Source organism: Triturus cristatus, chromosome 9 (genome assembly GCF_964204655.1).
Source record: "Triturus cristatus chromosome 9, aTriCri1.1, whole genome shotgun sequence".
NCBI lineage: Eukaryota > Metazoa > Chordata > Amphibia > Caudata > Salamandridae > Triturus > Triturus cristatus.
This window is the reverse complement of record NC_140592.1, coordinates 228,238,485-228,258,761: the sequence shown is the minus strand read 5'-3', so window position 1 is coordinate 228,258,761 and position 20,277 is coordinate 228,238,485. Positions and strand designations below refer to the sequence as shown.

Genomic DNA, 20,277 nt, shown 5'->3' with positions numbered 1-20,277 from the left:
TATCCATTATTACTGTGGCTCCCCCTTTATCTGCCTGTTTATTGGTAATGGAGGTGTCGTTGGACAAGGTGGTGACTGTCTCAGTTTCCGCCTTAGACATGTTATTAAAATGTCTAGAATTGGTTATTTTCGCTAGATCCTTTAGAACAGCCTGTTCAAAAGTAATAACTTCAGGTGGAATCATATTAGTACTAGGGGTGAAGGTGGAGGCATTGTGTAAACCACTATCTGTCCGTTCAGGAGCCTCAGTGTTGGTAAAAAAGGCTTTCAATCAAATTTTCCGGAAGAATTGTTGAACCTCACATTGCTGTTTGAAGGGGTCAATCTTGGGAGTGGGTACAAACCCTAAACCCTTCTGTAAGACCCTCTGTTCCATTTCACTGAGGTGTCTCTGAGAGAGATTAACCACTAAGTCTTCTTTTTGTTGGTCGTATGACTCCGTGTCTCCATGGTTCTCGGAGTGTCTTCCCACTGGATCCTTGTTCCTTGTCGCTGATTGTTTTTTCTTCTTTGCCCGCGCCCTCTGCCGCAGCCTCTGCCTAAAAAAGGTTGGTTATACATCGGGGGGTAAAATTGGGGGGGGGGGGGGCCTTGTGGTGGCATAGGGTATGGTGGTGGGCCCTGTGGGTGCACCGAATATTGCCAGAATGCCGGATGCTGATAAGCCGCCATTTGGAAATCGTAAGGAATCTTTCACTAACGTGTCTCTTTCAGATGCACAAGTTACTTGTGTAACGGTATATCTGTAAGAGACATTAGTTAGTGATAGATTCCTTACGGCCCCACCCATCCTCCCCATTCTGCGAACTGATTTCTAGGGTTAAGGTCATCCCTTTCAGGGCCCTTGTATCATGGCACCAGTGGTCAGTTTCTTGCATGGCTCTGCGTTCCTGGCGCGGAAAGTCGGGTACAGAACTGATGTCAGCGCGCATGGGTGGCGCCTAAGTAGTCTCCGTGATGTCAGCTCGGCGCCAGCGACGGACGCGGAGCCGCACAATGCCACTTTCTGACACGCAGGGGTACTGCTGAAGAAAACTTTCCGGATCCAGTCTGACGCCTGGGGATATTCTACGGTAAGGAATCTATCACTAACTAAGTCTCTTTACACAATATATTGTTACACAAGTAAGTAACTTGTGCTTTTTACATGCCAGTGCTTACAAATAATGACCTAGATTTCTGGGAAATGTTTAGCTGTTGGTTATATTTGTACTTTATGAACAGAGATGTGAAGTCTTATATACTTTCTGTTTTGTTGAGCAGCTGAAGCCCAGACCTTACTTGCAGCAGCAGTAGAAAAAGAGCGTGCTGCTACTGAAGAACTTCTTTCATTCAAAACCCACATCTCTTCAGCTGAATCACAGATTAGTCTACTGAGACAAGAAAAGAGCCGACTACAAGCTCAACTTGAAGTGGAAAAGACCAGGCTCAGTAAAGTAGAAGAGGAGCATAGCAGGTTGGTATTCTTGTAAATGCATAAATATTAATGAGCAGATAATTAGCAGAGGGCCCATGTACTCCCTTTATTGGTCTCTCCTACAACTGTATTTAGGCCCATAGTTAAGTTGTGTGGGTCCTGCACCTGGTTAGTCTGAACTCCTGGAATTCACACTATCGGGGGTCTCATTAACTGTGGGCTTGTGGAGTTAGTGGGTATTCTGAGTTGTGCCTCGAATGTCCACTGATACTTGGTGTATCAGTAATTAATTCTGCATCCAATTAACACAATAGTTCCCACTTTTGTCAAGCAATTTCCCCCATTCTTTTCTGCTGTTTTGAAAAGTTGACAGAGGGGCTACAAGACTGGTCTTTGGTGTTTCTGGTGGGCTCAGGAATGAAGCCAGGCCCATTGAAATAGACTGGCAGTCGAAATGAGGGCTTTAGTCTCCATATTAAATATTTGCTCCTTTATTATAATTACTTCTACTTGTCCAACCTTGGTTCATTCCTTACATGAATATGCTAGCCTTCACACAAGTTTATTTATATCCGTTTTGATGGAACTCGCAATCCTGTGGTCAGATGTTTAAAGCAGTGCTACCCTGAATACTGCATCTTCTGTTTTGCAAAATCTGAAGCTCAGGGTAATCTTCTGAGTAGTCAGTCTGATTGTGGAGAACATGCTTCTTCCTAGACAACTTTGAAGTATTCCTGGTGACGTGTCGATGAAGAGACCTCTTCTTAACCCAGGCTAGGTTTGCCACTTGGGCAGGGAACTCAATATGTATTACCTTGATGCCCATCTGGTATGTGGGAAGTGTCTGTATTTTTGTGTTCTATCTTTCTGGTTGCTGCCAGGACTCTCACTGGTTGAGCAGGGGCCCACTCCAGCGGGGCTGACCAGCAGGTTCCCCTGATCAGGGGAATGCTTAAAGTGGGTCGCTGCACTGAGCTCCGTTGTGCACAGCCATCTTCATATTGAACAGCTGAGTGAGGCTTGCGTGATTTCATGATTATGATTATTACATTCAACAGCCTCCTTGAACGGGGACAAATCTCTGAAGCCCTCACATGCAAAATGCCCTGGTACCTTGATGGACATCGTGTCTTTGGCTATATGGGCAATGATATCAGGAAACATTCACACTTATTTGGAACAGTATGCAATGCAACCCTGCACTATAGTAGAACTCCAGATCGCTCACCATAGGATTACAGCTGCTGGTAATTGTCTTGGTCTGAGTTTGGGGCCAGGAAAACTCTTATCTGCCTTGATATATCTGAGGCTTTTGACATGGTGGACTTTGACCTCCTGCTGCAAAGACTTGGGTCTGTAGCCACTGTGTCAAAAGCAGCTTTTAGACCGCTCAAATTCTCCACATTTGGCTTTTCATTAAGGGTCAAATTTGACTTTTTCTAGTTGGCCGAAGTGTCAAGTATGAGATGCCTCAAGCATCGCCATAGCCCAAATTGGTTTTTACTAAGCAATTTTTTCCCATCATCAGAGCCAGCGATCTGCAATATCACTCTTGTGCAGCTGACCGTGAAGATTATTTCAGCACCTTAAGAAGTGAATTATATTATCTAGTCTGTACGATGAACCACCACATGCTAAAACTGAGGCCCTCCTTATGGGTTTGGTACATAAGCTGCTGATATTATTTGGCTGTCTTACCTACTTTACCAAAAATGGAAAGAAATTAAGTGCGATAAGGGACTCCAGCTAAAACTTTGAGGGCTGCATTGGTGGGCTTGCGGTCCGCTTGACCTTCTTTTGGCCGCAGCAACTGACACTAACTCTACCCTTTTTGGATGCAACACATCACAAAAGCATTGTGGGTAGATTTATTAATTCAAATGAATATGCTTATCCACGCTGGTTCTGAGGGTGGGTTAGTTACTAGTAACTAAAAGGGTTATGTTTAAAATTGGTAATTAAATGTCTAAAAGTTACTGCACCAGTCTGTTAATGGGAAAAGGTATTCTAGTGTCATCCAACAGACCCACTGACTTCAGGCAACCAGACATACACAGAATCCCTTTGGCTGTCATATTGGAAACATCAAAACTAACAGTGCTAATTGCCATTTCTGATAATCGGCCTCTAGTTGATTCTGAAGTTAGAGATGTGTTTTAGGCCTGGCATAATACTGCAGGACTTGTTTTACCTTAGGTGATCAATGTAAAAAGATCATCTGATAGAGACATCTAGTCGCAGATTCCTTACCTTAGAATATCCCAGGCATCAGGCTGGATCTTGAAAACTTCTGCTCGAGCATTACCTTTGCATGCCAGTAGCCCACGTCGGTCGGCTTTGCGTGACGGCTGCGTCATCGTCTGCGCCGGAAGTGACGTCCATGTGAACTATATAGGTGCCACCTTGACATCAGTTCTTTTCTTTACATGCCAGCTGGTGCAGATCTGTAAAGAGAGCTACCCTCTGTCACTTTTTGACAGGCTTTTTTTAACGTTTTGTCAACTATTTTTGGTGTGTAGGTTTTTTCCTCGATGTTGAAGAAGACTTCTGGATTCAAACCATGCAGCGCCTGAGGAGGAAGTCAGGACTCTATTGACCAAGGGAGCCACAGATAGGGTTCTGGCTCCAGAAATACTCTGTGGTTGCTATTCTGGCTACTTTCTGGTCCCAAGAAAAAGGACAAGGGCCTTCGTCCTATTCTAGGTCTGTGAGCCCATAACTATTTCCTCAGAAATGAAAAGTTCAAAATGCTCACCCTTGCTCAGGTCTTGTCTGCCCTAGACCCCAGAGACTGAATAGGAGCTTTGGACTTGCAGGAAGCCTATTTTTGCATTCCCGTCTTGCCTGCCCTTAGTCGCTACCGGAGGTTCACGGTAGGCCGCGAGAACTTTCAGTCCACAGTACTCCTCTTTTGCCTCACCAGTGCCCCTCGGATGTTCACCAAAGTGATGGCGGTGGTTGCACCTCATCTGCGCATATCAGGGATGCCAGTCTTCCCCCATCTCGATGACTGGCTGTCGAAAGCAATCTCGCCCCAAACTCTCCTCTTACACCTCCAGACTACGACAAATCTCCTTCTTTCACTGGAATTCACTATCAATGTGCCGAAGTCGCACCTGACTCACTCTCATTCGCTCCCTTTCATCGGGGCTGTTCTAGACACACTGCAGTTCCGGGCCTAACCTCCCGAGCGGCGAGTCCAGGATATTCAGGCTATGATACCGGTGTTTCAACCTCTATCCTGAATTTCGGTGAGACTGACTCTGGGGTTGCTGGACCTCATGACTGCCTGCACCCTGCTTGTGAACACATGCCAGATGCATATAGGGCTCTGCAGTGGGACCTGAAGTTCCATTGAGCGCAGTATCAGGGGAATGTCTTCGACATGGTCCAGATCTCGGCAGGAACTGCATAGTACCTGCAATGGAGGCTGACCAGCCGCGATTGGGTCAGAGACAGACGCCTCTCCCGTCCCCAACCAGATCACACAGCAGTGACAGATGCATCACTCCTGGGATGGGGCGGCCACCTGGGAGAGGTGGAGATCAGAGGACTCTGGTCTCTGGCGGAATCCAGACTCCACATCAACTTGCTGGAGCTCCAAGCAATTTGCTTGGCATTGAAAGCTTTCCTTACTTCCAGCAAGGGAAAGCTAGTTCATGTGTTCAGGAACAACACCACTGCAATGTGGTACTGAAACAAACACGGTGGGGTGGGGTTGTGGACCCTTTGTCAGGAGGCCCTGCGCCTCTGGACATGGCTGGACCATCAGGGCAGGTTCCCTAAACACCAGGGCTGATTAACTCATTCATCGATACCTAGCGGATCACAAGTGGCGTCTCCATCCGGAGGTGATGCAAGGTCTCTTTCAGCAGTGGTGAGAGCCTTGGTTAGAACTGTTGTCCGCCGAGAACGCGCAATGTCAGCAATTTTGTGAGTTGGAGTTTCCAAGGCGGCTGTCGCTCAGAGACGCTTTTCGTCTTGAGTGAAGCTCAGCCCTGCTATATGCCTTTCTGCCCATACCACTCCTGCCCAGAGTGCTCAAGAAGATCAGGAGCAACCGGGCCCAAGTCATTATTGTGGCTCCGGACTGGGCACAGAGAGTTTGGTATCCCAAACTTCTGTAAATAAGCATCAATCCTCCAATCAGGCTGCCCCTCCGGGAGGGCCTTCTGTCGCAGCATGGCAAGGTCCTCCACATGAACCCGTCAACTCTACAACTTCTTGCATGGAGAATGAGTGGTGGCTGTTGACCGCATTCAATCTTCCTCCTGAAGTCTGGGATGTGATTTTGGCAACCAGGCGTCCCTCTACCAAGACTGTCTACACCTGCCGGTGGCAGAAATTTGTAAAATATTGTACTGAATGGTCTATTGATCCTATTTCTGCTTCCCTGTCTCAGGTCCTTCTCTTTATTTTGATCCTTGCCCACTAGGACTCCGCTCTGGGCACTCTTAAAGGGTCCCTTTCGGCTTTGTCTTCCTTGTTGAGGCTGCCAGAGCATCCTTCTTTATTTAAATCCCCTATTTTAAACAGGTTTCTTAAGGGGCTTGTACATATGTTCCCACCTGCCCTATTCATTATTCCTCAGTGGGACCTTAATTTGGTTCTCACTATCCTGATATGCGCTCCGTTCGAACTTCTGCACAACTGCCCCTCCGGCGTCTTTCCATCAAAACAGCCTTTATAGTGGCAATAACGTCTACCAGGAGAGCGAGCAAATTACAGGCTCTCTCATTCAAGCCTCCTTATCCGACCATCTTCCCTGATAAATTGGGGCTTCGTACTAGGGCCTCTTTCTTACCGAAAGTGGTAACCCCATTCCACGTGGGCAGTCAGTCCACCTTGCCCACTTTCTATGCTCCTCCGCAACCCTCTAACTAAAGAGTTCCAGGTTGATGATCAACTCTTTGTGGGGTCCTGTGGAGCAAAGAAAGGTTGTGCGGTGCAGAATAGGACTATCTTGCAATGGGTCGTACTCTGCATCAAAATTTGCTACGCTCTGCCCTAGAAACAACCTCCTGAAGACTTAAGAGCTCATTCCACTAGAGCTAAGGCTGTGACCACAGCGTTGCAAAGTGGTGTTCCAGTCCCTGACATTTGTCAGGCAGCAACGTGAGCATCACTTCATACATTCAGTAACCACTACTGTCTGGACAGTCAAGTGCACAGGGAAGGCCTTTTTGGCCGCTCTGTCCTGCGGTACTTCCTGGTCTAAACTTTTCCACAGTCCCTCCTCCGGGGATGGTATTGCTGGGGTATCTATTCTAAGGTAAGGATTTTGGGCTAGAAGTCTCTATCAGATGGACAAGTTACATATCTTTAGTAACGCCTTAACTGGTGGAGACATAATCTAGCTGCTGATTCCTTACCGACTCACCCATACTGCCCGCACTGCTGGCAGCTTTTTAGGGTCAGGGCTGATCCTTTTCAGGGCCGTAGTTCTAAACACATCACTGCCCTGCACTTCATGGCTACACGCTCCTTGCATGGAAGGTCATGAAAAGTAACTGACATCAGCGCACCGAAATGGCTCCTATATAGGTGACGTGGCTGTCACTTCTGCCGCGGACGTTGACGTCATGCGGAACCGACTGATGCCACCTACAGACGCGCATGGGTTTTGCCCAAGCAAAAGTCTTTCGGATCCAGTCTGACGCCTGGAATATTCTAAAGTAAGAAATCTGCGGCTAGATTATGTCTCTACCAGATAAGGCGTTACTGAAGGTAAGTAATTTATTAATTTAAGAAGCACTACTTGAAAGAGGGGCTTTAGATCCATTCACATCTTGATGTTTCTTCTTATTGGGTAGAGGTTGTATGCTTCTACTGAAAAAGAGTGCTTCTAGTACACAGATTATGCTGTTACCGGTAGGCCTTAGTTGGTTATGTTAACAGGTCAATGATTTATCCCCTATTTGTTCATTGCGAAAAGGTGTCAGATGACTTAGGTCTGATCTGTGTATTATAAAAATTATTTATTGCCATTGGCATATGTTAAACCTAAGAGACTTTTATGTATGGAATGTTTTTTACACTGTGTTAAGGCCTGTAGACCAGTATTTTTCTAATGTAGAGCTACGGTCAAATACAATAGAAAGGAAATTTGCATGGTGTAATCCTGTGACCAATACAGTAGGAAACGGTTTCATATTGTGAACTATCTGACAGATATTACAGGAAAAGACTTTACATTGCGAACTACTTATGGGAGAGGGAAAGCGATACCATGACACTGGACAGAATAACAGCCTGACACAGGTAACACCCCTAAAAAAAGGGAATACCATAACGTTGTCCATGATGCAGCGAGGCAGTATTGGCTGGTGACCCAGCAGAAGTTGTATAAGTGGGAGACAAGAAGAGCTGTTTGCTGGCCTGGCCTAGAAAAGGAGAAGACACATCTAGATGAATGGCAAAATCATACAGACTGGCAACACAAGGAACAAAGAGGAAGGCCTTTGCACAATAATAATGTGAGTTATATAAGAATAGACGAACGGTCCCAGAGAAAGACATATCGGACTTCATAGGGGAACTGAACTTGTCAGTGCTGGGGATGGAAGACAGGGAAGCACTGGAGGAAGATTTCTCAGTAGATTAAATATCCGAAGCTTTGATAGTCATGCCAAACAGGAAGACTGAGAGAGCCAATGCCCCCCCCCCCCACCCCACGTAGCTGTACAAAAAACTGGTTCTGTGCTGGGCGTGCACCTCCTTAACATGTTCAAAGCGGTCAGTGAGGGGGCCGGTGTGCCTTCCAACCTGCAGCACGCAACAGTAGTTGCAATGCATGACTGGGGAAAACCCAATACTGCTTGCGACTTGTGCACCCATTTTCCTCCTAAATATTGAAGTCAAAATCCTAGTCCAGAAACTTGCAATGCACTTAGTGAAAGTAATCACCACACCAGTCCACAAACACCAGACTGATTTAATGCTGGGTGGGGCGACTAGGCTGAACCTTAGACTGCTATACGCTTGGTTACACGGAATTGGAACCACAAAGGAATCACTGGTCATATGGTTTTTGGATGCCGAAAAGGTGTTGGAGTCAATAGATTGTTTATACTTGATTCGGATGCTAGAGAAGTCTGGGTTTAGCCCAACTTCTGCAAATGGGTGGCACTGATTTATAATGCACCCACTGTTTTGGTGAGAGGGATACTGTCCGAGCCGTTTGATTTGGGATGTGTTACTAGGCAGGAGGAACCACTGTCCACCCTCCTCTTTGCCCTCTGCCTACAGCCCCAGGCATGCTGTGCCAGAGCGCAAGCTGATATTACAGTTTTTCCAGACCTTGTGGGCGAGCCAAGAAGATTTTGCTCTGGACAGACGATGTCCTGGTTATCTCACAGATCCCCGGATGTACATCCCAACCACATTGTCCATTTTCCACGCTTTGAGAAGGACTCTGGGTACCACATTAACTGGGATAATTTAGTCCGACACAAGAAAGGTGACTAGGAGGGAGTGGGGCATGTGGAATACCAACTAGTAGAGCACACACATGGATTTAAATATCTAGGTATTGTGATAATAACGGATAAAAATTACATTCTGTTAAAAAAACCTGAAAAGGTTTATGAGGGACTTTCAGTTGGGCCTGGAAAGGTGGCACATATTGCCATTGTCACCGATGATCAAAGCCTTCAATTTGAAAATGATTACCCTGTCAAAATCACTATACGGATTACAAAACACCCCATTTATGATCCTAGACACTTATTTTGAAAAGATTGACAGAATGCTCAACACTCTCCATTGGGAGGGGGGTACCCCTTACATTTCCCTCAAGTTGTTGCAAAGGTCTGCGTACAGCGGTGAGATAGCACTCCCAGCCAGGAGGTTGTACTATTGGGCCTCTCAGCTTCAGACTGTCAACAAATGGGGATTCATCGTGAGAAGCGCCCTGCACTTAAACTTAAGAGGCTCTGTATGGAATTTCAGACATATGTTCACAACATTTATGGGAAGCAACTCAAAATAGATTGCCAGAGCCCACAAAAATGACCCTCAGCTCTTGGGACAGGGCTAATAAATACCTGGGCTGGCTGGGGAAATTAATGAAGGATACACATTTATGGAGGGGGCGGTGCTCAAAGAAATAGGGGAAACTAATGGGTTTTAGAGAGTGGGGCACCATTGTCTTCTCTAATTTAGGTAACATGATGTATAGTACAAGACTGAAATCGGATGCAGAATTTCAGGTAGAGTATTATCTAGCGCCCAGCCATGCATACAGATACTTGCAACTGACTCATGCTCTGGCGGCAGAAAAAGTGGAATGGAAGGAGATACTAGACTATAGTCTCTTTGTAGCCAGGATCTTCTTGACAGAAATTACAACTAAAACTGTCTCTCAGGTCTACAGTGCTATCCTCAACAATGCCTCCAGCTCTCTACAGAAACTTTGGCAGATGTGGTGGTGCGAGAAGGGGTATCTTAGCTGGAAAACATGGACTGGAAGGCAACTTTGATGCACCCTTAAGGAGGTTGTCATAAAGGCCAGACTGTGGTTAATCCAGTTGAAGTACCTGCATAGGGTTTATTAGGAGCAGATTATAAAATGGGGAAAAGACACAGACCCTGACCTGTAAAAGATGTAATTGTGTCGAAGGAACGTTTCTCCACAGGTTAGCATCTTACTGTGTGGCTATAACCTTGGAACTAGGGTCCATATTACACATGGGCATACCACTCACTTTCAACTTAATTATCTTGGGCATACCATGCAACATTGATCTCCAAGGCTCACAGTTTTGTTCTGTACCCTAGTCTTTATATTAGCAAAAAGAGACCTAACTAAATTACGGTCCAACAAACAAGTACCAACTATCCAAATATGGTGTGTGGACATGAACATATGTATGAAGGTTGAGAGGGTGGTATAGGAGGCTGCCCACGGATATTTAGGAAGGTGCTCGGCGGCAGGAGGACATCTCATTATGATCTTGAGAGGGGGGAGAGTTTGTCACCGGATCCAACCAGAGACCACTAAACTAAACCACCAATGATGGAAATGGGACCTGTTACGAGGGGGATTGAGATCCACCAGGGGACAGAGAGTAGCAAACATCAATCTAATGACTGCCCATCTGGGCGGACTGCTAGGGCAATGATATGCATTAATGTAAAGCTGAACTTGTTTTAAAGTGAAAAAGTATTTAATAAAGTTTAAAAATAAATAAATGTATGACGGTGCACCTCAAATGTCAAACCAAATAAACATTCTGTACCGCATAGACTGGGGCTTTACATTGTGAGCTACTTGACAAAAGCAACAACAAGGGATTTTACATTGTAAGCACTCCGATATATGCAATCTGATGCGGTTTTTAGGTTCCTTTGTATGTGCCCTCTATAAGTGCTTGCGTTCTAGATTTGGACTTTATGGCCTTTATGTTCATGTTACTATATACTCTGTGCCTTTCTAAAATGTTTGATGGATTATGATTGTTCATATTAAACCCAGTAGACTTTATTGATTTTTACATGGGGTGACAAAGGCAGTAGGACTCATTTTACATTGTGAAATATTATACAAAACCTGTAGACTTAACAGATTGATTGTGAAAATCCTCATGTTTTCAAATAGGCCTAAAGGGGAACGTTTGAGGTTGTGCAGTGGTGCTAAATTGGTCTTTGAGTGTTTATTTCCCCCCCATGCATACCTCTTCATATAAAAGCAGTTAAGTGCACTTTCCTGTCAGGCAGATAAGGTGTATGCACTTTTGTTTCACATTTATAATTTAATTGCTTGCACAAACCTTCTTTTCTGCGTAAGATGATTTTCACGCTGGTAACTGTTTTACCTTCCAGCTTTCACCACTCTCAAGCAGTTTCTTCAGCTTAACTATCTTTGCATACAATTTAAGTTAAATGTGTATTCTTTCTTTATATAGAGAGTCTGAAAAATGTCAGAGTAGAGTTAATTCTTTGATGCTTTTGGAGCAGGGATTAAAAGGTGAACTGCATTTCCCTGGCAGTTTGGAGGATAGTTGGAACATGTACCAGTTTTGTCATTCCATGAATTATTTACTATCTGTTCCCTGGACTCTATTTACAGTGTAGAACATACTGAGAACCCTTCCTGCAGCAGAGCTCTTCTAGTGTCTGGAATTTAAGTCATAAGTTCCGCACAGGCCGGCCTGCTTAGATTCATATGCTTGTGCTGATTCTCTGATGGAACACATATCCTCTCAAAACTTGTTTATTATTATTTTATTGATAAATAAACGTCTTGAAGCCCTTGCTCCATATACATTTTAAAAATGTGTTATTTGTGTCAATATTGGTATCCTCCTAGTGAAAGCTTTTAGGTGCACGGTCTTGAAGGCCATAAGCTCATTGCACACATTCAAAATTGAACAGTTGCCCTCGGTTCAAGGTGCTCTCCTAGCCAGGCATTTGTAGTTTACTTGACACTGCTTTTGCTACCCTTCATAATGTTGCTACCTACAGCCTATTTTCACATCTAAATTGTGTTCTCAGAGGATAGTAATTACTGGAGACATTTATTTCGCTTTATGAATTATACATTTTTTTGCCTTTTACTGGTGAATTAAACTGACGGATGATGACCGTGATACTGAGAGGTTTATGATTTTGTTTTAACCACTGCAGGTATCAGGTCGAACTGGAAAACTTAAAGTCCGATTATGTAAAAACCTGTGAAGATGCAAAGAGAGAAAAGGTAAAAACTCAACTCCATAATTGCAAACCAATAAGAATATGTTAGTAGACGTTGAGATATCTGGAGAATTATATCTGAACCTTTTTTTGTAGACACTGTTAACCAGCCAACTAGAAATGGAGAAAATGAGGGTTGAACAAGAAAAAAAGAAGGCAATTCTTGCCCTGGAAGCAGCCAAGGAAAAGGTAAAACACCTTGTAGGGACAGCTTAGGAAGTTCATGCCTAAACAAAGTTTTCCTTTAGACTGCAGGAGGCATTTTCTTCTATCATCTGTGTTCTCTAATATGTGTATTTCAGCAGTTATTCACCTGTTGTGACTGTTTTGTTTGTATTCTGGTCTCTCTGTGTATAGATGTTGGGATGTGGAGTCTGCAAGTCTCTGGCGTGCATTAATGAATTTTTTTTTTTTTTTTTTGAAACCGTTTATTGCAGTTTGTAAAAGTTACAGGTATGGGCCTACAACCATCCGGCCGGCCGCTAGAATGACAAAAGCATATTGCATACATACAGTAAAAGTCTCTCGGCAGTGCAGAGCAGTGAGACAGGAGTAATCAATGGTGCAGGCCACACAGCTCCAAGCCCACAGTACGGTTCCCTTTTCTTGAAACAAAACAACACCAAAAAACCACACCCGCAAGGCAACCCGCGATCCAAAGTGACAGCACGTGCTCCATAAGTGGGGGATCCAAACCAGCAGCAGAACCCTGGAGAGGGGAATGGGAATAGATCAGGGACTGGGGGACCGCGCGCCCGCGGCCGAGGGAGGGGGGCCGTCTAGGGAGACGGAGCAGGCGAGGCAGCCGGTAGCAGTGGTGGCTCACAAATACCCCCGCGGTAGGCGTTCCAGGGGCCCCAGAGTTTCACCCACGCCCCAGGCTTACCTCTCGCCACATACACCACCTTTTCACGAAACATACACCAATCCATATGCTCTTTCCAGGCCGACACCGCAGGGGGCCTCTGGGATCCCCACAATTGAGCAATGTCGCGCTTGGCTATCATGTATCCCAGAGTCACCCACCGCGTCTGCGGGACCGAATAGTCATTCGGTTCCCATACATTCAGCAAGCATCTCCTCGCTTCAGGCAGCAGCGCGACACGCGTAACCACACGCAGGACCTCATGCACACCACGCCAGAATCGCTCCACCTTCGGGCACTCCCACAGTATATGCATGAAAGTCGCCAACGCACCACAGCCACGCTTACACATTCCGTCACCAGCAAAACCCATACGCAGAAGCCTTGGCCCCGTCACGTAAACCCGGTGAAGGATCTTGAGCTGGACGAAACGAAGGCGAGCCGGGATGGCCACCTCTTTCGGAGAGGCCACCGCGGAAATCCAATCCTCGTCGTCCAGCTCCAGCCCGTCGGCAACCCAAGCCACGCGGAGACTAGTCAGCAGGCACGATCTATCGTTGATCAGTTTTTTGTATATGAGGGAGATCGTGCTGTCCGGGACATGGCCATCGAGGACTCTGTCCTCCAGGGGGGAAGACTCCGGAATGGATGCGACATCCGGGAAGACGGAGCCCAGCGCATGGCGGACCTGTAGGTACCGAAAGTACTCACTGCCCTGCAGCTGGAACTCCGCCTGCAGCGTCTCAAAAGTTTTGAATCCCCCCCTCGTCCAGAGATCTCCCACCGTGCTGATTCCGATCGTGTCCCACTTCTCGAAGCCCTTCGACATCCACAGGGAGCCCAACCTCTCAGACGCATACAGCGGTGACGCCCGGGTCAAACGGTCCTTCCACCCCATAGCTGCATTAGCCGCGTGCCAGACACGCACCATGACACGCGTCGGTCCCGTCAAACGGGAGTCGGGCGCGCCAGCGTAGAGCGCTCGATTGTAATCGCCACCGGGCAGGAGCATCTTATCCATCTCAAATGCCGGGTTCAAGGCGGGCCCGTAAAGGCCATGATTAATTGCAGCTAGTTGGGAGGCCCAGTAATACCGTTTAATGTCAGGGAGGGCGACCCCCCCCATCGTACCACGGGAGCGTCAATTTAGCCAGAGCAATGCGCGGCCTCCCGTCCCAGAACAGGCGCCGCTGGAGGCCCTCCACCTCACGGAAATAGCGTGCCGGGACCAAGTCCATAGTATTCTGGAGGGCGTAGAGGAAGCGTGGCAGGGACATCATTTTAAACAAGGCCGCTCGGCCGAGAGGCGAGAGCGGCAGACGCCGCCAGCGCACCACGTCCTCCCTCAAGCGCCGGAGGGGGGGTAGCAAATTCCGCTCATAGCGGGCCTCCGGATCAAGAGTGATATAGATACCCAGGTACCGAAAACCTTGGGAGGCAATCTGGATCGGACAGTCCCGTGGTAGGGCCGGAGCCTCCCCGGAAAGCACATAGACACAGGATTTCGCCCAGTTGATGACCAGGCCTGAGTTGCGACCGAATGAGCGCAAAACATCAACCAGGACGATCAGTGATTTACGCGGGGAGGCGAGATACAGAAGGATATCGTCAGCATAGAGGGACACACGGTCCTCATGCTCGGGGGTCCAGCGGAGACCACGGATAGAAGGGTGCCACCGCAGCCACTCCGCCAGGGGCTCCAGGGCCAGGGCAAATAGGAGAGGCGACAGGGGGCAACCCTGTCGCGTACCCCTCCCCAGCGCGAATGGGGCCGAGACTCGCCCATTCACTACCACCTGCGCCAATGGGCCCGAATATAGCAATTTGACCCAGCTAATGAAACCCGGGCCAAACCCGAATTTCGCCAGCATCGCCCAGATGTATGGCCATTCAAGCGTATCAAACGCCATGGTGGCGTCCAAGGACGCCAAGATGGCCGGCTCCCGCACAAATGGGACACGCGCGAGCACCCCGTGCAAGCGCCGCAGATTGAGCGCCGTGTTGCGGTGCGGTATAAAGCCAGATTGGTCTTGGTGGACCAAATCGCTCACCACGCCAACCAACCTGTTGGCCAACACCTTGGCGAGGATTTTGGGCTCCGCGTTCAAAAGCGAAATCGGCCTATAGGATGTGACCCGTTCACGGGGCTTCCCCTCCTTGTGGATCACCACAATTGTGGCCAGACGCTGGTCCGGCGGGAGGGAACCCCGCGAGTGGGCCGCCAGGAACATCGCGCGCAGGTGGGGCGCCAACACATCCGGGCGTAGCTTGTAGAGCTCGATGGGAATACCATTGGGGCCCATGGCCTTGCCGGATGCAACCGAGCGAATAGCCAAGGCAATTTCGTCCGAGGTGGGAGGGGCGTCCAGCGAATCCCTGTCCTCCACCGTTAGGGAGGGCAGTGCGATGTCCCGAAGCAGGGCATGGGAATCTGCCTCCGAGCAGGGGGAAACCGGGGAGTAGACTTCGCGGAAATAATCCGCAAAGCAGGAGACAATGGCTTCCGGCTCAGTGACACACGCACCATCAACACTCTCAATCAAAGGCACCACGCGGCTCGCTCTCTCCCTCTTATCCAACCACGCAATCAATTTGCCAGCCTTATCACCCACATCATACAATCGCCCCTGCTGCTCTCTACTGAGGCCCCTGGCCGCCTCCGTGACGAGGGCCCGATAGGCCGCCTGCTTTAGGTGTAGAACATGCAACTTGTCGTCTGTTACCCCGCTCCCCAGGTCACCCTCCAGTTCTGCAATCTCGGCCTCTACCCGGGTCACCTCCTCCCGCTCGCGCCGCCGGGCATGGGAGATAAAGGAGAGGGCCTCCCCTCTAAGGACTACCTTGAAAGCCTCCCACAGGGAGATGGCCGAAGAGACCGACCCCACATTCTCATCGAAATATCGCTGTAAGGATTTAATCAAATCGGCACGAATGGTGGGGTCACGCAAATACCATGCATTGATTGGGGCCACCCTGCCATCCCCCCTCGGGAAGACATCGAAATGCAACAACAATGGGGAGTGGTCTGAGATACCCCGCGCCAGATGGCGCACCTCCCCCACCCTCCCTGCATGGGCCGCCGGGACAAGGATGTAATCAAGCCGCGAGAGGCTACCATGGGCACCCGAGTGGAAGGTGTACTGTCGCAATGCAGGATGCTTTAATCGCCAGCAATCCACCAGGCCCAGCGTGTCCAGAAGGCCGGGCAGCCACGCCTGTGCCCGGGGGAGGTCCCTAGGGGGATGGCGATCCATAGACCCAGAGGCTACCGCATTAAAATCCCCTCCAACCACCAGCAGGCCACTCGGAAGGTCCAGAAGGAGGCGCCCCAGGTCCGCGAATGTGGTGGCTTGTAACCCAGGCGGGACGTACACTGATATAAAGATAAACACTCTACCCTCCATTCTTCCCACCAGAACCGTGTAGCGTCCCCTCTCATCATGGCGCACCTCATCAATCTCCAACGGGAGCGAGTTCTTGATCATAATACCCACCCCCCGCGAGCCCGAGGTGAAGCCGGAATGGGCCGCTAAACGATATCCCCGCCGGTTCATTGCATAAAAGGAGTTACCTATAAGGTGCGTCTCCTGCAGGAAGACAACATCTGGTGAAATACGTTTTAAGTACTGCAGGACCACACCACGCTTAATCCTATCCCCCAGGCCGTTAACATTCCATGACAACACATTCAAATCCCTACCCCCCATCATACGTCGAAACAATCGGTCGTCCCCCATCGAGCATCCTAAAAACAACAACATAGCAGCGGGTTTGCCCTGCGGTGCTAACAAACAACACACCCCCCCCACCCCCCGGTCCCAACAAAACTCCCCCCTCCCTGCACCCCTGCATGAGCCCAGACAGCCCCCCCAAAGTGCAGTGTGCCTGTCGCCCCATAGCTAAAATACTAACTAGTCCCCCAGAGGAGGAGGGAAGCCCCCAACAGACCCCGCACGACCTCCATAGGAGGGGAACATACGCAATCAATAAATGGTGAAGGAACAACGTCCAGAGCAAGGCCTATTCAGTCACCCCTCAATTCTGATCCGGCGGGCCCTCCTCGCCAGCCGCGCCCCCCCCGCCCCCCCGGCCCCGATCTCCAGGCAGAGTGTCCAGCCAGTCCCCAGCCGCCTCGGGCCGGTCGAAGAAGTGCGTGCGACCATCCACCTCTACCCTCAGCTTAGCTGGAAAGAGCATTGAGTACTTGAGGTTCAGGTCCCTTAGGCGACGTTTAACACCAAGAAAGCTCTGTCGCTGCTTCTGGACCGCCGGGGTAAAGTCTGGGTAGAAATGTACCTCCATGTTGTCAAGCTTGACCGGTCCCTGTTGTCTGGAGGTCTGGAGGATAGCATCTCTGTCCCGAAAATTAAAAATCCGGGCAATGAGAGGCCGCGGCGGGGCACCAGTCTTAGGTCTGCCCCCGGGGACCCGGTGAGCACGCTCCACCGCAAAAAGCTTACTCAGCCCCCGGGGCTGGAGATGGGTCAGGATCAACTCTTCCACGAAAAGATCCGCCGCCTCCGCCTCTCGTCCCTCCGGCACCCCCACAATACGGACATTATTCCTCCGGGCCCGACCCTCGGAGTCCTCCAGTCGCCGGTCCATCAGGGCGCTCGCCTGGCCAAGCCGGCGCACCTCCTTCTGGAGGGCCACCACGTCTGTCGTGAGGCTCGTTGCGGTGTGGGCCAGGGAGTCGACTCGGTCGTTTGTTTTGGACAAGTCTGCCCTCACAAGGCTCACATCCACCAGGACCGAGTCTATTTTTTGCGCTAAGGTGTCGAAACGCTGGTCCACCGAGGCCTTCATCTCTGCGATGGCGCCCATGACGTCCCGGAGGGTCAGATCCGCCGGATGAGCGGACGCCTCCGTCGGGCCCACCGGGGATGCACGCGATGTCTCCGGAGAACCCTTCTGGAGCGTGTAGCGGTCCATACTGTTGGCCTGGTGCGTCGTGCCACGGCGGGTCGTCTTCACCTTCGCCCGGTCGCCATCTTGTTTGGTGGACATGCTGGCTCTTCCACCGTCGTGCCAAGCTCCCCAAACGGGCCGCTATACCAAGTCACGGGTGCCAGGGGGGGGGCAGGGGCGACCACCGAACCGCGGGTCAACCCACCGCCGGCGGGTCAGCCGGGCTCCTGGACAAGGCCACACCACCGCACCCCGCTCCGCAGTCCGACCCCGCTTGAGAGCTAGGAGGGCGCGAAAGTGAAAGTGCGGGGTACGCCAGTCGCCCAGCCCCGCTCGCCGCTGTTATTCACTTTGTCCCCGGATCGCCCCACTACTCCAATCCGGGGGGCCGGCGAGGAGAAGGCCGCAACCTTCGATCGATGCTCCCACCGGCGTCCGGGGTCCGATTCGAGCCCAAAAAACGGGTGGCGCCTCAGCTCCGGTTCCCCAACACAGTCGCCTCAACAAGGACAGGATATCGCCAGGATTAATTCAGGAGGTCGCGGAGGTCCTCGGGAGCCTCGCACCTACGCGGCCATCTTGGTTGCGCGCTAGGCTCCTCCTTCCTGCATTAATGAATTTAACCTGCTTTTCGTGCTGTACTACTACTCAATCATCTGATCTTTTTGCATTTGTCGCCCTAAGTGGGAAGGATATGCCCAGACGTGGGTCCCGTGCTTGCTATGCCACTGGATTTAAGCTAGCCTGGCTGAGGATGGGCGATTCCCAGAAACTGGTCCCAGGATGCTTGTTTCTGGTCCAGGTAGGATCTGGCCCGGCAGTTTGGGCTGGACTGTTCCCATGGAGAGCAGGGTGAAGACTGATTTCCATATGGCTGGGTACAGATTTGTGACTGAGGATGAATGTTTGATTTGTTCAGCATTCCATCCATCATTTGATCTTTTTGCATTTGCTTGGTGCTCCCGGCAGAGAGCGTGTTCCCGGAGTCAATGTTGCTGGTGACTAGGGTGTGAGTGATGGTTTTTGTAGTGTTTCTTGGGCGCCATTTGAAGATTTTCATGAGCATCTTCAGAGTGTATAAGCAGGATGCTGTGACTGTCTTGGCTTTTGCAGTCATGTCTAGTTTGCTGTCAATGATGATTCAGAGGTTCCTGGCGTGGGTGCTGTGTGTGGATGTTGGTCCTAGTTTGGCTGGCCACCAATTTGAATCCCATGGTGAGGTGTTTTTACTGAAGACTTCGGTCAAACTAGTGTCTTGTTTTGGAAGTATTTTCTGATCCCACTTCTGCAATCTATTTGTTATATTTTTCATAAGCGATATAGTTTTGTTTGTAGAAATATCCCAAGGTATAAAACTGCTTTGTGTATCACAGTTATATTAAGTGGTGGTGTTAGTCTGGCAATGTTTGAGCCATATTGAAGTAATTCTGCTGTGACTGATCAATTTTATACCCAGACACCTACGAGAAATGTTGGATAATCCAAAATGTATGTTCTAAATGTGTTGGTTCTTGTTTTAGATACCGTGCAGCAAAGTCAATATATAGTTTGGTTGTCTTACCACTTGAAAGATAGCTTAGCACAGTATAATCATTTCTCATTTTATTGGCAATTGGTTCTATGTAGAAGGCAACTAATAATGGACATAAGACAGGCCAGGCCTTTCTAGTCCCTCGGCTGACTTTGAATGGATGTTCTAATTTCGCATTCATTTTAAATGGTGTCACACTCTTTGATATGTATTCGATATTGCCCTAATGAAATGGTGGGTTATATTCATTCTCATTAAGGTTCACTAGGTCGAATGCTTTTTCAGCTTATAAAAAACTGGTCAGCGCAGTGTGGTTTTGTTGGGACAGATAGGAAAATGCTTCTAACAGGAATTGTGTCTGTGCTGCCAACTATTGTGCTGGTATAAAACCTATTTCATCCCATCCAGTAGCACACTTAGCCATGACTGCTGAATGGTTAGCTGGGATTTTCCAAAAAGTCTTAAACTGTGTTGTGAAGCATGTCAGAGATAGTGTATTCAGAGAAAGTACATTCAGAGCTAGTATAAATCTGTTGCCTGAAGTCAAGGTGCAATTCCCTTCACATATCCCTCTACTTTTGTAGGCTTGTATTACTTTGTTTTCCTATGTCTTTTATTTCTCTGCTGTCCCATTGTCGTCTATTCAAGAAGTTAATTTGTCCGAAGGTTCTAGTTCTATAGAAACCCCTTTCCATAATTATTGTGTTCGGGTATGTAGTTAATGGTATTTTTAAATCTTCCAGTGTTTGAGGGTCATTCATGATGGGTCTGTAATAGATTGGCATACATGGAAGGTTTTGCCTTTTGTAGAAGTGTGATCACCCGTCTTCCTTTGATATTGTACTTGTTCTTAACTATCTAGCA

General features: G+C 48.8%; 1 protein-coding gene across 1 annotated transcript in view; it reads left to right on the top strand.

The window, feature by feature from the left end:
• The window catches only part of TMF1 (TATA element modulatory factor 1), a 271,023-nt gene that overhangs the window by 164,875 nt on the left and 85,871 nt on the right, over positions 1-20,277 (top strand). Inside the window, exons 11-13 of the mRNA XM_085624782.1 lie at positions 1,264-1,456; positions 12,044-12,113; positions 12,206-12,298. Of these exons, the coding sequence (XP_085480908.1) occupies positions 1,264-1,456; positions 12,044-12,113; positions 12,206-12,298 (356 nt within the window). The remainder of the gene's footprint in view (positions 1-1,263; positions 1,457-12,043; positions 12,114-12,205; positions 12,299-20,277) is intronic.